At 45.7% G+C, this 16,347-nt stretch overlaps 1 protein-coding gene across 13 annotated transcripts in view; it reads right to left on the reverse strand.

Annotated features, from left to right (window-relative positions):
- Fgfr2 (fibroblast growth factor receptor 2) overlaps window positions 1-16,347 on the reverse strand; it is a 99,683-nt gene that overhangs the window by 52,172 nt on the left and 31,164 nt on the right. For all 13 annotated transcript variants that reach the window (XM_021647871.2, XM_060380992.1, XM_021647870.2 and 10 more), the window contains 2 exons: window positions 13,989-14,158; window positions 4,082-4,205 (listed from right to left, as the gene is read on the reverse strand). In XM_021647871.2, coding sequence (XP_021503546.1) covers window positions 4,082-4,205; window positions 13,989-14,158 — 294 coding nt within the window. The remainder of the gene's footprint in view (window positions 1-4,081; window positions 4,206-13,988; window positions 14,159-16,347) is intronic.

A 16,347-nucleotide genomic window follows, 5' to 3' on the forward strand; every position in this document is an offset into this window, starting at 1 on the left:
CCCCTGCTGGGCCCAGATTTCTTCAGTCGTGAGATGGAGTGAGGGATGAAGGACAAGTAAGGACGCTCTATGCTCCTCTGTAAGCCCAGCAACCAAACCAGTCTAAGGTAGCCTGGATGACATCATCACCCAAAGGTGCAAAGTCAACAGGAAAGAGAACTTCACCCACTGGTGCCCAGATGGCACTCAGTTTACCTAGTTAAAACTTGTGAGGCTCAGAAGATGGCTGAGTTAGTAAGCCACCTGCTTTCCAAGTATGGGCACCTGAGTCTGATCCCCAAAACCCATGTAAAAAAGCAAAATGATGTGTGTAATTGTGGTGCTGGGTAGGCACAGGCGTGGTGAGCAGCCAGCCTGACTAATTGGTGAGCTGAGCGTCGCAGTAACAGAAGAAAAAGAACAAGAGGAGGAGGACAAAGACAAGAAGGAAAAGGAGGAGGGGGAAGGAGAGCAAATGGCACCTAAGGACCAGCATAGAAGTTGTCCACACCCCTAGACAAATGGAGTTCAGTAGCTCTTCTGGTGCCCAGATGTTTCTGCCACTGGGCTGGCTGCTCTTATCACTACAGCAAGTCGTACTAGTTGCTAGGACCTCAGCTCTTGGGGCAGACCCAAGAGACAGTGAAAAGAGTTAATGACTTCTAGGCACCACTTGGTGGCCTCAGGGCATCCACCAGATCAAGGACTTCAGCATCCCTCACCGAGGAATCATGGCGAGGACTCACCACCTCCTGCAGCCATTTACTTGGCAGGCTGTTTTATTATTGCCACAATCACTGAGACATGGAGCTTCATGCTAATTTTCCTTTGCCGTAAATGGCTGAAAAGTAATGGTGTCAATTTTAATGAGGATCAAATGAGGCTCCTAAAAAGACCTTGTAAATGAAGAGTGATCCCCTCACACACAACAATGACCGGCTGTTTTATTCCAATACACAAGAGTATCACTTAAATTACATGGCTCTTACACGGCTTTTACACGGACGTGCAGGGGTGGAGCCTTGCAGGTTTTTGATGTTTCCTACCAACGCCTGAACCACAGATGGAGCTAGCACAGTGACAGTCCAGCCGGAGCCAAACCTCCTGTTCACTGCTCTAGTTTTCTGTGAAATACAGAGGCAACTGAGACCCCGTTACCACACAGCAAAGTACTGCACTGGGACTCCAGGGCCACCAGGAGTTTGCTGCCTAAGCCTGAATCTTTTCTGTCTCCACTTGCCAAGATGTTCAGAATGACTGCCAACCCTGTAAGTTTCTATGAGGCACTTCAGCTGACTCAATTTCATTTTATTAGTACCTCTCCAAAGCAACTGCTGGGGTTTTCGGCAAAAAGAGAGAGCATTTCACACCTCCATCTTTACTGAAAATGTCTTATATTCCACTGACTTTTGGCTTCTATTTATAAAGAAGGTTCAAGGCTTAGAAAAAAAAAAATCACTGGAGTTGTGCTTTAATGGATATTCCCAACCAGCATTGTGTCATTATTGGCCCGGGTTGAGCTGGGCGATCTCCCAAGCTTGTGACATAATCAGGCCTCTCTCTGCATTACTCCATACACTCCATGCTCCCTCCACATCACACCACTGAATCATATGCTCTTTTCAGCGAGACTGATTGCCAGGGGATTAACATTAGACAGCCCAATTCCATTATTCAGCAGCCCCATTCAAATCCCGGCCCTAACCTCTAAGAGAGATTTCAGAGCTTTCACAGGGATGAGCTGCCAGAGAGCTCAAAGGGGAGGTGGAATGGGGGGGGGGGGGCTTTTGAATGTTTAACACAACAACTCAAGCTAAAACCTGATGTAAGCAAGACCCTGGGGCAACAGTGGCCCTGCCTTGACTCCTCAATTCTTGGAATGGCCCCAATCATGAATAATTTGTAGACCTGTGCTAGGCTACAATCCCAAAGGACTCCTACAGAACAATTTTTTTTCTCCATAATAAATTACTTAATTTTAAATTTAAGTATTCAGAACTTTTAGCCCCAAATCTAACGTTCTTTTCTTAATGCAAACAGTCCGTGTCAGAGTTTGCCCACGCAGCCTGAAGTAAATCCCAAGTCATGTGCTCTTTGATGAATGGATTCAGAGCCATTTGTGACAAAAGAAATCCTCTCACACGTCACTCCTCTGTTGGTGTGTGTTTACTAAAATATCTGAGCCTAGCATGACACAAATGTCTCTATAAGAAACAGGGCCAAAGGCAGGACTGGTGATACAGGTCTCAAGATGAGCTACTCCTCAGGATGCTGAGGCAGAAGATGGAAAGGTTAACCTGACTGTTCAACAGAGCAAGTTCAAGGCCAGGCTGGGCAACTTAACAAGATCTTGCCTCAATGTATAATATGCCCATATTTTTTTAATGTCTGGAAGATAGCTCAGTGATAGAGCACTTGCCTAATTTCAGTCCTCAGTATTTGGGGATGGGGAAGTAGAGGACACAGCCAGATTGGGGGTGGGGGAGGAGAAGGCACCTATAATCTCCATACTAGGAAGTGGGCGACAGGAGGATAGGAAGTGCTCAAGGTCATCTTCAACTACACAGCAAGTTCAGGCCTAGCCTGGACCACATGAGACTCCATCTCAAAAAACATAAAAGTAAATAGAAATTAAAAAAATAATAATAATAAAAGAAAGCTCTGACACTCTTTTATGAATAGTTATCCTATAAATATCACACAATGGCCTATCAAATTTCGCATTAAGGCTTCTGAACAACTCAAATACTCTTGACACAGAAATACCCATAAGTAAGACGATATCCAGGAACGTGCATAAGAAACGACATGGGAGGGTCTGTGTTTACAGAGAACAGCAAACAGACACACTTGTGGAGTCACTGAGGGTGGTGAGAAACCAAAATGGATCCCTATGTGCTCTGAGTTGAGTCCTTGGTCAGCATTTTGCACATGGAAGAGTGACCCAAAGAAATGAGCGAGGACAGGAAAGAAGCCAAGTGTCACCTGCCTGACAAGTCAGAGCACAGAAAGCTTCTGCGGGAAGAGACCTGAACCCACCATCCCTGCAACACAGGAGTCCTAGCTGCACACTCACGTGAGAAACTGTGCGGCAGACACTATCAACTTGACAAGCCTCTGGACAAATCTGTGCAGGAGTTTCCAGATTAATAAAGGTACCCTAGAAGTGGGTACCCCGTTACATGTGCTGCACAAAAAGAGGAAGGGAAGCTGAGCGCTAGTGCTCACTAATGAGACACCAATCAAATCTCTTCATTAGTCACAGCATAGACTCATAGTAACCTGTAAAACTTGGGAAGAAAGATCCCTTCTTGGAACTTCACTGTGTAACCTTAACCTGGGAAACAAAAATGGCCTACTTATGTGTGTGCTGTGATAAAACCAAACACAGGTGGTTCCCTTCGCTCAGAGAAACATCTTCCAGGAATAGGCATTAAACTACCTAATGACCATCTCTGACTTTGACATTTTTTATTTCCAGACAGACATTATAGATCATTATATTAAGTTTTTCTTTACTCTTCAGCCCATGTGATAAGTTGCCCTTCTTCAAGCAATGATGCCTCTCTTTTAAAAACAAAAATCTCCAGGGCTGGAAAGCTGGCTCAGCAGTTAGGAGCACATACTGCTCTTCTAGAGGACCTGAGTTCCTTTCCCAGCATCCACACTGGTGGTACACAACTCTCTCTAACTTTAGCTCCAGGAAATCCAACGCCCTCTTCTGGCCACCACAGGCACCTGCACTCACTTGAACATATCCACACAGAGATACATGCTTATATACACAATTAAGTTTCCCTGTGCACACTAAGATTATTCACAGTAATCATAGCTTCCAGAATATGATGTTTTATACCACAGCCAACTGATAAAAGATAATGCTTAGGAACCAAGAAGGGTCCCCCTCCCCCAAGCCCATAAAACCTGGCTACCCAGGAAACAGAACACGGTCATGACAGGTGGAACCTTCTCAGATGACATCTTATGGATACAAAAAAGGAGACAAGCCAATCCTCCCAAAGTGTGAGGAGAAAATGCCCTCATTGTCACGGCTTTAAATGAGTCAAGCCACGTGTACTACTGCCAAAAAGGGCAAACTCACCAACAACATCAAGGTGGTACGTATGGTTGATGGACCCATGCTCATTCTCCACCAGGCAGGTGTAATTGCCCTTGTCTGAAGGGACCACACTTTCCATGATAAGGCTCCAGTGCTGGTTTCGTACCTGAAAAAGTCAAAGGGAAGTTGGTTATCTGCAACAGCCTAAGCACCAGATACACGTAGCGTGCTTCCTTAACTTAAAATGAGGTTGGCTGAGGCTGAGAGCTTAGCTCAGTGAACAGAGCAGGGCCTGGGTTCAATGCCCAGGAAGTCGGCAGAAGCAGACAATACAGAAGAATTGTATGTTGCTTTACAATTAATATTCTGAATGGCGATGAATGAAAAGAAAGGTTTCCTTAGAATAGCCTAATAGCTGGTATTGGCATACTATGAATATTCATGGGTATCCAGGAGTGTGTATAGGCATGTCCCTGTCTTGGATTTGAGGTCCCATTAGGGGCCCAATCACTGAAGCACACAATGTCACACCTCACTGGCAGGTAAACTACTAAGGCTACCCTCCCACTGGGAGCCTGCAGTCTCCCAGAGCACCAAGGAACCACCCAAAGCCAGCACCAGGTGATCGCTGGCTGTAGGCCACACCTTCTGCCTTATCGAATTTAATTCCCCCCACCCATACCCCAAAGCCCTTGGGTCAGATCTATTATTGCTCCTGGAGCCTCTTGCTTCATTTTCTGGAAAATCTTCTTTTTCCAGATATGTGGAAGTCTCAACAAGTTACAACTAGGACCATGGGTGCCCCTCCCCTTCCCTGCTGGGGAATAAACACATATTCCTGACAGTCCCAGAATTCCAGACATGGGAGCAAGGACTCCAAGTTACATATCTGTTTGTTTGCAGATGTCTTGAGACTCTCCAGAGATAAGAAGCACACGTAAAACTAAGCTATTATAACTCCCACCCACAGCCTGTCAGCTCACAGGAGGTTCTAACAATCTTGTCTTGTGAGAACCTAAACCAAAGAGTGGGGAAAGCCACTTCATAGCCACGACCTTCTAAAAACAGAGGGCGGGGCTGTGGTCCCATGATGCACCTGTGAACAGGGGTAAGAACACGTCCTGACTGTAACTGCAGAGTAGGGGCTCAAAGCCAATATTATTGTTCTCCACTAGGGTGCCACATGGTGATTGTAGGGTGAGAGCTGGATTCCTCTTAGCAGCGGAAGCAAGCAGATTAGAAATTAGGCAGACAGTTACCTTGCTTAGACGCCACTGACCCCAACCCTTACACAATCGTGGCGTTGCTTCAGATTCCAGCACAGGAAGATGGTAAAAGAAAACTGACTCACAAGTGAGCTAGGTGGGGAGAGGGAATGAATGTGAGGGCTTCAGACTGAAAACCTACACTGAAAGCCTACGCTTAGTCAAAAGACCTACTACATTGGTCTCCTTGCGGGAGCTTCAGGACAGTCTGAGAGGAAGCCAGATGGCCCCTTAGCAGGTAAAAGCTCCCTACCCTGTGCAGTCTGGGTGTCCTGATGGGAGAGCCCCTGCCAAATTCCACAGTCTTAAGGCGGCCTATCAAATTCCAGTCCCAGGGTGCTACCTGGATCTGTCACTCCAAGAGATGCGGTAGACAGACGGGGATATGAGGAGCCCCTGTGCATCCCAGATTCTCAGAAATATCACAACTGGTTCTCTCCTTGCCAGTCACATGGAGGGTAGTTTAGGGATCCAGCCACAGCCTCCAGCGTCACCACGCTTCCTAAGCCAGCCCTGAGCCCTGCTGTAAATACTCAGTTCTTTGAGCCCCCGTTCAAATGTCATGCCTGTAAGCCTTTAATCACAACAGCGCCTCACACTGGACCCCATCCAAACTGTCAATGTCTTTCTTGTGCCTGGATTCAGACTCTGGCACATGGCGTATTCCAAATGGACTTGCCCATGAACTACTTGGGGAGGTGATGTTGGCTGTCCAAGATATCAGAGCTTGGCTTGGGGTAGCACAGTCTGGTAGCTGCCTTTTTTAATACCTCCCCCCCCCCAACACACACACACACTTGAAGAGCACATGGTTGGCTAAGTGTTTCCTTGGGTCTATGGCATTCTAAGAAAGAGCCCTGGATATTAACTTCTTGCAGACCCACTACAAAGATCAGTAAATTAATGGTAATAAAATGCTTTTATTTATATAATAAAATAAAATAATATTTTATTTTATTTATGCTTTTGCCATAACAAACACATTTACCAAAGAGGCTATTTCCATTCTTCTAGAACCCTGTTACTCAGTATTTTCGCCCTTCTAGAACCTTTTACCCAATCAACACCCCCTACACACCGTGCTGTTCATATTTTCTCTCTGACACTACTGCTCCCAATTGAATTTCTTGACACACCACCAGACCCAAAATTTAAAGCTGTGGCACTTTCCAAATGGATCCTCTAACAAACTGCCAACAGTGGGACTTGGGCAGCTCTGTGGAAGGAGAGCCTACTGCTCGTCAGTGGCTGCTGAGCAGCAAGCCAAGCAAGCACAACAGCAACTGTAAGAAATGGCAGCCATCGGCACTGAGTTTGGAAATCGGCGTTTGCACACCAAGCTTCCGCATGATCCGAAGCAGAATCCCTTGCAGCAAGCACACGAAGCGCACAGTGGCCTTCATTGTCCCCCAAGCGAATCAGATCTGCAGGGCCACAGTTGTCTTGTCCTTTGAATCAAATGCATAAACATTGTTTTTGCTTCCACTGAACAGGAAATATAAATACCAACACCCCCCCAAAAAAATTTCTGAGAAGCTGCTCAACCTCATTAGCAAAGGGGAATGCAAATTAAAACAATAACGAGACGCTTGTTCATCAGCTGATTAACAAAAATTAGCAAGATCAGCATCCCTTCAGAATGTGATGAGTGCATACAGGGCAATACAGACAGAAATGGCGAGTAACAACATAGAGCCAGAGAAACTAGCCCGAGGAGTAAGTTGGTGGCACCCATTTAAGCTGATGACACTTTCAGTTTTTGCTGCTGTTTCACCTTTTTAACGCTACTTGTGTGTATCTTGTCCACAGAAAGTAACCAGCCTTGCTAACCAGCAAGCTCAAGGTTCAGTGAGGGAGCTTATGTCACAAAATAAGAGAGTGACTGAGAAACACACTTGACGTAAAACCCCCAGCCTCCAAACTCGTGTGTGCACACATGAACACATAGACACACAAACTGAAAGAGAATGGCTCTCCAGCCGTCTGCTGGGTCCTAGGCCTCACTCAGGGAGTATGTTGCTCATCTACATCTCTCTGGCTGACCAAGAATAAAAGGCCAGGGACAGGAGGGCTCCTGCACCAAGCAACATTCCCGTAACTCCTTATTTTCATTCCTGCCCACAGCCAAATTTGTGTGGAATTCATCGTTATTTTCCAGCTGCCAAGTAACAGAATTGGCGAGCAGAGCTCCAAAACTATGTTCACCAAGGTCTTTCTTGAAATAACATTTTGGTGCTGAAACAAAGCAGACTGAAGCTAAGCCCTTGAGCTCTTTAACTTGGAGCACAAAAAGCAGATTCCACCAATGTTCCACGCCCCACCCATACGAAGACAGAAGGTAGCCCCGGCAGGTTTTTGTTTCTTGGGTTTGTTTTTTTTTTTTTTTTTTTTTTTTGGTGTTTTTGTTTTCTGACTCCTACTACCCCAAACCTCTGTGAAAGCCTGTGCCTGTGAAAGCCTCGGCTATGCTCAGGTAACAACAGGGAATGAAGATTTAACTATCACCAGAAAGTCAAAGGTCAAAGGCCTAAACTGTCACCTGGATGTCTGGCTTCCTCATTGCAAAACAACAAAATATTCCAAGATTTCCTAATACCTAGGTGTTCGCAACAAGCAGAATAAACATCCAGAAGCTGGCCTCTTAGCCAGCTCGAAGGAGGTGTCTGTGTGACAGCAGCTGCCCTTGTGACTTCCCGAAAACAGCAATCCCCGTAGCCCGAGCTTCAGAAAGGTGGTCTATAAACACATTCATTGCTGCTGAGATGTATGGCCTCTCACTATTCCATCCCCAAGCCCCTTTTCTAGAAGGCTCCTAGGAAGGCCAAACCACCCCTTCTGAACGCACTTGCACACAAGGCTCACACTTGTGTGGTGGGGCTGGCACTTGGGGCTGCTTGTCATCACCCAGATGTGAAGGCAAACACTTGTTAATGCTTAAACCTGCATCAACAGAGCTGTTTGCTTTGCAGGAGGGTGTCCACAGAACTGCACCATCAGACCCTCTGCCGCAGCGGTTCTCAACTGTGTGTTGTGACCTCTTTGGGCAGGGTAGGCGAGTCACACAACCCTTTCACAGGGGTCACCTAAGACCATTTGCCTATCAGATACCTACATTATGATTCCTAGCGATAGTGAGATTACAAATATGAAGAAGCACTGACAATAATCTCATGGTTGGGGTCACTACAACATGAGGAACTGCATTTAAAGACTGCAGCATTAGGAAGGTTGAGAACCACTGCTCCACCACCCCAGGTGGAAATGGAATCTCTCCATGCTGTCAGGCAAACAACCTCTGAATCTCTGCAGAGGAGGTGACATCTTACTCAGCAAAATGCAAGGGCGTCTTCTCAACAGCCTGTTGCCTGAAGGTGCTAACAAAGTGGGCGGCAGTGGGGCATCCAACACCTTTTGAACTCAGCTCTTTAACAGTGTAGACCTTCAAAAACCTAAACCAAGAACTGCCATATGATCCAAGATTTCCACCAATTATATACCCTAGAGAACGGAAAGCAAGGACTCAGACAGGTGCACATAAATTATAACAAAAGGTGAAGGTATATCCCTTGGATGGGATATTAATCAATCATAAGGATAAATTAAGTTTTTATTCATACTATAACATAGATGAATCCTGAATACACTATATTATGGAAAATAAGCTGGACATAAAAGGCAAATAGCCTATGATTACATTCACATGAAGTGCTAAGAATTGACAAATCTATAGACAATTAAAAAAATAAAAAGACCTGAAGATCTCAAGTGCTGGGGGAGAGTTATTTCTTAATGAGTGCAGAGATTTTATTTGGAGTAACAAAAAGTTTTAGAGGTAATAAAATGGTTAAACGATATGGCATTACAGGTATTCTAGGGAAGTTTTCAGTGTTTATTTTTTAAGTCTCATAATGCAGAGATGTGACAGAAGTTGGAAGAACAAGAGAGAGAGAGAGAGAGAGACACTTATGACAAGACTGAGATGCAGAATGCCAAATATTTCTACCTGTCTTTTATACTGAAATGAGTCTGGGTCCCCCCCTTTTTTAATTTAATTATTTTTATTTTTATTCATGTGCATTATGTGGCAAAGATATGTGCATGGAAGTGCAGGTGCCCTCGAGGCCAGAGGCACACTAGATCTCTGGTGCCAAGAACTGAACCCGAATCCTCTGGGTCAGCAGTACACGCTCTTAGCCACTGAGCCATCCCTCCAGCCCAAGTTGTGGTCCCATTTCTTAAATCTCCGATTTCAAGAGGTTTTGTGTTTCCCCTTTTCCACTTCAATGGCCCTATGCACAAGTCATTTCAAAGCATGCTGGGGTGTGGTGGCCAAGGGCCACAAGGCCATAAACAAGTGAGAAGAGCTTGAGGGACTGGCCTGACCATCAAAGCCTGTGTGGGCTCCAGAATGACAGGTTAATGAAGAAAAAAGAAAAAGTCACACAAATAACCAATGTTCCTTTACGGAAACTTCCAGGTCTCTGGCTTTCTGGAAAAACATGCTGTGGAAAACTTGACGCCTCGCTTCATTAAGAGGCAAACAGGCAGGAACCAGCGGGGTGGGGATTGGGACTTGGAAGGCCCTTTCTGTGGGGTTTGAGTTAGGTCTCTTCAATTGGGTATCTCCTGTCTGGTGACACAGCTCAGTGGGTAAAGGCCATTGTCTCCAAGATTGATAGCTTGAGTGTGATTCCCAGGACCCATCTGACAGGAGAAGAAAACCAACTCCCTCCCACAGGTTGTCCTCTGCCCTCCACACGATACTACATTTTCTCTCTCTCTCTCTCTCTCTCTCTCTCTCTCTCTCAAATAAGTAAGCTTTTTGTTTGTTTCTAACGTAAGTCTCTCCTTTCCAGTGCTGAGATATGTAAAACTACAGGCCGTATGACACAGCATTTCAGGTCAAATGCTTGTAGACGCATTTCTTTAGGAGTTCACATAGCAATGAAGATGATAGCAAAAGTAGAGTCCAACCTGGGGACCGAGAGACCCAATGCTGTGCCTTGAAGGCCCAGGTGAAGCCTAGAGGTTTCAGGCTGGCAGCGACAGCAGGAAGGGAGACCTAGCCCCAGAAGAGGGTGTTAGTGGAGAGACCTCCCACGCTTTACAACCAGGAACCCTGGGCAGGCTTAATGCATCTTCAGGAAGAATTAGGCTTTCGGGAACATGTCCGCCACGCTGAAGGCTATGACTTCTCTAATTCCCAGAAGCCCCTGGGGCTCTGCAGAATTTCTAAATTCCCAGTGTCACCGAAATGAATGTTCTGCAGGTGTCGAGTTTTATTGCCCTGTTGTGAAAATCTCTATTGCACAATCATTGAACAGGTCACCTCAGGGGCGACCAGGTCACATGCATATACCTTCTGTGTGCATCCGGGGAAGATTAGGAGAGCAACAAGGCAAGGACCACACATTCCAAAGGCCACTTGCCCTTCATCCTTTTTGCCCTCTCTCCTTTATTCTTTGGAGGGCCGGCATGCGTAAGTACGTGTTTGTGTGTGCGTGTGTGGAGGCCAGGTGGTAGGAGGCCTCTCTACCTTATTTTTGAAACAGGATTTCTCACCAAACCCGGATTTCACTGACTTGGTAAGATAAGCTGGCCAGAGAACTCCAACCCTGGGGTCACAGCCACACACTGGAATAACTGGCTTTTTTTTTTTTTTGTGGGTTCTAGTATCGAACTCAGGTCCTCACGTTTGCACAGCAAGCCCTTTACCAACTGAGCCATCTCCCTAGCCCTTACCTTAAAGAAAAAAAAAAAAAGCATAAAATGTCCTTTAGATTTAGATATTTGCCCCTATACATTCAAATTCCTTTCTCTTTCCCTCCACAAACCACTTAAACACTAATTAAGAAAAATGCCCACGGCCGGATGGATGGGTTGGTGAGATGGCTCCATGGCTAAGAACATTTGCCTTTCTCGAAGAAGACCCAGCACCTTCTCACAATTGCCGTTCCAGTTCCAGGGCTCTAATGCCTTCTTCTGGCCTCCAAAGGCACTGGGCACACGTGTGTGTACAAATATACATACAGGTGATCCTCATACACGTAAAACAAACATAGACGAATCTTAAAAACCAAAACGGTCTGGGGCATGTGTCATAGGCTACAGCCATTCTTCGGGGTCCTCCTGGGTGCTCTTAATTAGCATAATGCTGTCATGGGTAATTAAAGCTACCTGCACCTGTTAAAAATCAAGGGCATTCCCTCATTAAGCCCCCGTGACTAACAGCTCCCTAATCGTAATCACTCATTCACATTTGCAAAATGTTCCTTATCCATAATAATGATGTACGGCCCATTTATTTTAAGACCAGGAATCTCTGGGGACTAACAGACTCGCCTTGTACCTGCACAGAAGTTGTCTTCCTGAACAGAATTAGTTAACCACCACAGTTCCGACCACAATTCTCACAGTAAAACTGTGCTTAAAGAAATCATTGAAATTGCATCGATTCTATGAGTCTCCCCCAAGCCGGGGTGGTAAGCCAAACCAGAGACCAAAGTTCAGGCAGTGTGACCCTCCCTTCCTAAGCAGCAACACCTAACGAAATCTTTGTCTATATATTCATCTATCTTACGGTCACCCTTCCAATGCCGTTGTCTAAAGACTGAACTAATAAGAGGGTGAATAGGCTCTTGACTCCTGCTCCTAACGACCTGTAGAAGTCACAGCTGAAGACTGAAGAGACCCCATGTCTGAGGTCCAGCAGACCTTCTATGGTCCTACACAAACTTCCCCAACCCAGAGAAAGACTTACAGACTTTCCCCATCCTCTGGGTTTGGGCCTCTCTACACATTGATTTTTAAACCTAGGGGCAAAAATTATTATAGAGGCAAATAAACCTTTCAGGGTGAAAGCCTGTTCAGCTGGTGTGGGGTACAGGGCTGGGTACCACAGTGCCAGGTTAAACACGGGAGGGGGAGGGGGAGAGACACACGCCAATGCTGCCTCCAGAACACCTTTCCCACCTGGCTCTTAAGAACCTTCTATTTTCCCATGCTGGAAGTTTCTAAGATGGGTCTCAGTGATTCTCACACTCCCAGCATTCATGCTCTTGGCTCATCTCCTCCCTGGGGACCTGTTTGGTAAAAGGGAAGAGCAACCCTGCTTGCAGGATGAGGTGACGGAGGGCCGTGACATACTTGTTCTTCCACTTTAGCTCCTTTGTCTGCCTGCCCTGAAGATGACTGCTGCTATGTCATACCTGTTCTGTTTTGGCCCGTGTGGCAAGGAGCAAGAAAATGGATCCTAATGACAAACAAACAGTTTCTTGCCCAGAGAATCCTCTGAGGGAGAACCCAGCCTTAACTAAAACCGTGGCACAGTTCTGGGAGAGGCCTCGAATAAAGGCCCCACTAGGCTATGCTTGGATTTGCACTAAAACTGTAAGGTATTGACTGTAAAGCTACAACCTGAAGCAACTTGTTACACGGCAACTGATAACTGATAAACCCTTACCGCTTCCAAATGCACAGGATATTTTCATAACAAGGTTTCCTTAAATCCTCTTCACATGTAAAATTCTATCCATGCTAAATAATTTGAGAATGCCATCTCTTTCTTTCAAAAACAATCAAAAAAGCCCAACAACAACTTCCCAACTAATCCCCTCTTTAGAAAGGGGAACCTTTCTCTTCCCCTCTTTTTGTTTGTTTGTTTGTTCGTTTTTTGGTGGTTGTTGCTGTATTATATAGGCCTGGCTATCCTGGAGCTCACTGTGTAGACCAGGCTGGCTTTGAACTTAAAGAAATCTGCCTGCCTCTGCCTCCTGAGTGCCCAGATTAAAAGCATGTGCTACCACACCTGGTTTCCCTGGCTCTTCTCTCTACATATTCCCCCACTGTATGATACTACACTTCCTTACATGTCCACCGGACACAGCACATACTTGTGACTTCATCCTTATCTCTATCTAACTGCCAATTCTCAAGTTGGCCTCCCTGCCAAACCAGGGCTCTTTGACTTGAGGCCACATCCTGTCCTGCTTGTTCTAGCTTCCCCCGTGCCTAGACAATGTCCTATAAAAGAATATTGAATCAATGTTGCTGAATGGATGAACAAAACCATAGGAATATCCCCAGGGATATTCAATCAAAGACACTGAATGAATGAGCAAAACCATACTGAGCATCCCAAGGAGCCATCCCAGTGGTGTCTCAGAAATGCTGTCACTCAACTCCCTAAGAAAATGATGAGACTAAATTTTAGGCCACTCTCCTGGGCCCTTGAGCATCTTTGGGGATAGAGGATGGGAGGGGAGCACCACTTTTTGTCATTGTCCAGCATTAACAAATGCTAGTTCTCTTGTTAACAAATACTAGTCCTACTCCCTCCTCTAACCCAAGCTGTTCGCTCTCAACACAATCCCATCCCCAGTGGGCAGCGGCACCAGTTCAAGTTTTACAGACCATAAAGCATATAGAAAACAGACCCTCAACTTTCGACCCCCTGGCTATTAAACTCTCCTCATGTAAAGAAGAATGCAAATGGGGACTAACTTGAAAATTACAGGGGCGTCCAGGGTGATCCTTTAAACATATCAAATGGTGACGTGATCAATTACAATAATTATGTCTTTTTAAAAACACATATTCCTGCGGTCCTGCCAACTCCAGAGGACTTCATAAAAAAATAAAAATAAACATTTTGGAAACACAGGGCTTTGGAAGCTCAGTCCTACCTTATAGCCTCCAATGCGATGCTCCTGCTTAAACTCCTTCCCGTTTTTCAGCCACCTCATTGTGGGTGTTGGATTCCCCCCGGCTGGACAGCGGAACTTCACAGTGTTGGCGGCAGGGACAGCATGCAGCCGCTTCTCCATCTTTTCTGTGTTGGTCCAGTATGGTGCTCCTGAGTTGGAAGACAATCAGATAATGTAGATGAAGAAACATCCTCATCACCAACAAAGGTAGGAGCGCCTCACCATCCAGGAAAGGATCTGATTTTCTTCTGACTCTCTGAATAATATTTATGTTAGGAAAATATTTTCAGAAGTTTGGTCCAGCTGGCTTAACAGAAGGTCCCCAGAGGGGCCGCTTATTGGGTTATGACTATTAACAGGGGAAAAAAGTATTCGAAGTACCTTCTCTCTCACTCCTGTCTAGTGCCAAAAAATAATTCCATGTCAAATCATGCTTTAAAGTGCTACTTTATATTCACAGAAACAGCCCGTGTAATAACAAGCACTCAGTCCTCCAAAAATATATCACTTTAGATCACCACACCTATTAAATGGTCATATATACACACTGTAAAAATAAACTGTCCTCGGGGACCACATTAACTTACCCATCAGAAGTTTCTTTCTGTGTGGGCATGGGTAAAGGTGTGTTCATGTGTGTATATGTGCATGTACATGTGTGTGAGGCCAAGGGGTCAACCTCAGGTGCTGTTTCTCAGGTGCCAGAAAAAAAAAATCTTATTTTTTGAGATAGAGTCACTGGCCTAGAATGTACCAGATAAGTGAGACTAGCCTGCCATTGAGCTCCCAGGGATGCCTCTGCCTCTGTTTCCCCAGACATGTGCCATCATGCCTTTTTCTAAGGTGGGTTCTGGGGATCAAACTCAGGTCTTCATAATTACAGAGCAAGTACTTTACCCACTGAGCTAACGCTATAGCCAGACCGGAACAGTCTTGTAAATGGCAGTTGACTGTGTAAGTTATCAGGTTAGCCTGATAAAATGATCTAAGGAGCCAGCATTAATTTCCTAGCACCTTATACGAGAAATCAAAATACTGTTTTGCTAAGTATATATTATTTTGTTCAATTAAAAAAGAACTTTTTTTTTTCTTTCTAGTAGTGGCTATGAACACTATAATCCTAACATTGTACCTAAGCGTAATAGGAGACAACGAGTCATGCCCCCTAAATGGCCCTCGGGGTCAAGTGACTTTTTTTTAAGCTCAGAGAAGGGTCTTTTATGTCCAAGTAACAAGTAAAGTGCATTTTACAGACAGGTGAGGCTTCATCAATCCAGAATGCGGCTATAAATTCCTCATGCCTGTACTAATGGCTCAGGGCTGTTAGTGACCCAACATTTATCTGCCAACCATTGTTCCGAGAGCCCGTACAAGCTCAGCACGGGACTCCTCACAACAACTCAACAGAGAAGGAGCTGTTATGCCCCTGCTGCAGGTCAAGGAAACTGAGGTAAAGCATTACCTGCCAGCACCAAAAGACATTTAACCAAGACCAATCTGAGTCCCAGTCCTTAGCCCCGTCTCCTTGCTAACACAGATGAGCTTCACCAAGCAGCCGCGCCTTCAATCCTGCCTTGTAGGATCTGAGATAGTCGGGGTGGACACTTCAGCCTGTATTGGATTGTCCGGGACCTCCACTGAAATACTGGGCAACAGCTATGCTTTCTGCATGGTGAGGGGTCAGCAGGAGCAGCACTCACACTCCACAAACCAGAAGCAAAATGGTCCCAGGCAGGGAACATATTTGGCAGTCTCCCCTCTAGCATATGTCGGGGTGGGGGTAGGGTTGGGACGTCCAACCTGAACAGCCAGCTCTCCGGTTACAGTCACTTTCTGGAACAACTGCACCTGCCTCTGGCTACCTCACCCTTGCTCTTGACACCTGCTACAAGAGGCAGAACTGAGATTTCTTCTCAAGGGCACACTGGATCCTCTTCCTGCCAAAGCTTTCGCAAGTGTCAAGGTGGGGGAATTTAGGTAGCAACCTCATGACACCAAGACCATGCAAACCCACAGCTGCTCACCCATTTGGAGCAGAGAGAGAGCAGGGAGGGGAAAGGAGGGGAGGGGAAGGCCCAAGCAAAAAGAAAAGAGGCTGTACCATTTCTTATCAATCCAGTTGCGACTGTGATACGCATCTCGAGGCCCATGTAGTTCTGGGTATTGAATGCTTGTAAACACATCTATTCTTCTGAGAGTTCCCCAGGGGACTACTGGACTCCCACTTATCACAAGACCCCAAGGACCTGGCATACCCTGAAACAATTTCAGTCATCTTTCATTTTTAAAAGCTTCTACTTAGAAAAATCTATCCAAGGCCACTGAAAGCAGCCATTGA

The sequence above is a fragment of the Meriones unguiculatus genome, chromosome 1, assembly GCF_030254825.1.
Source record: "Meriones unguiculatus strain TT.TT164.6M chromosome 1, Bangor_MerUng_6.1, whole genome shotgun sequence".
In the NCBI taxonomy this organism is placed as follows: Eukaryota; Metazoa; Chordata; class Mammalia; order Rodentia; family Muridae; genus Meriones; species Meriones unguiculatus.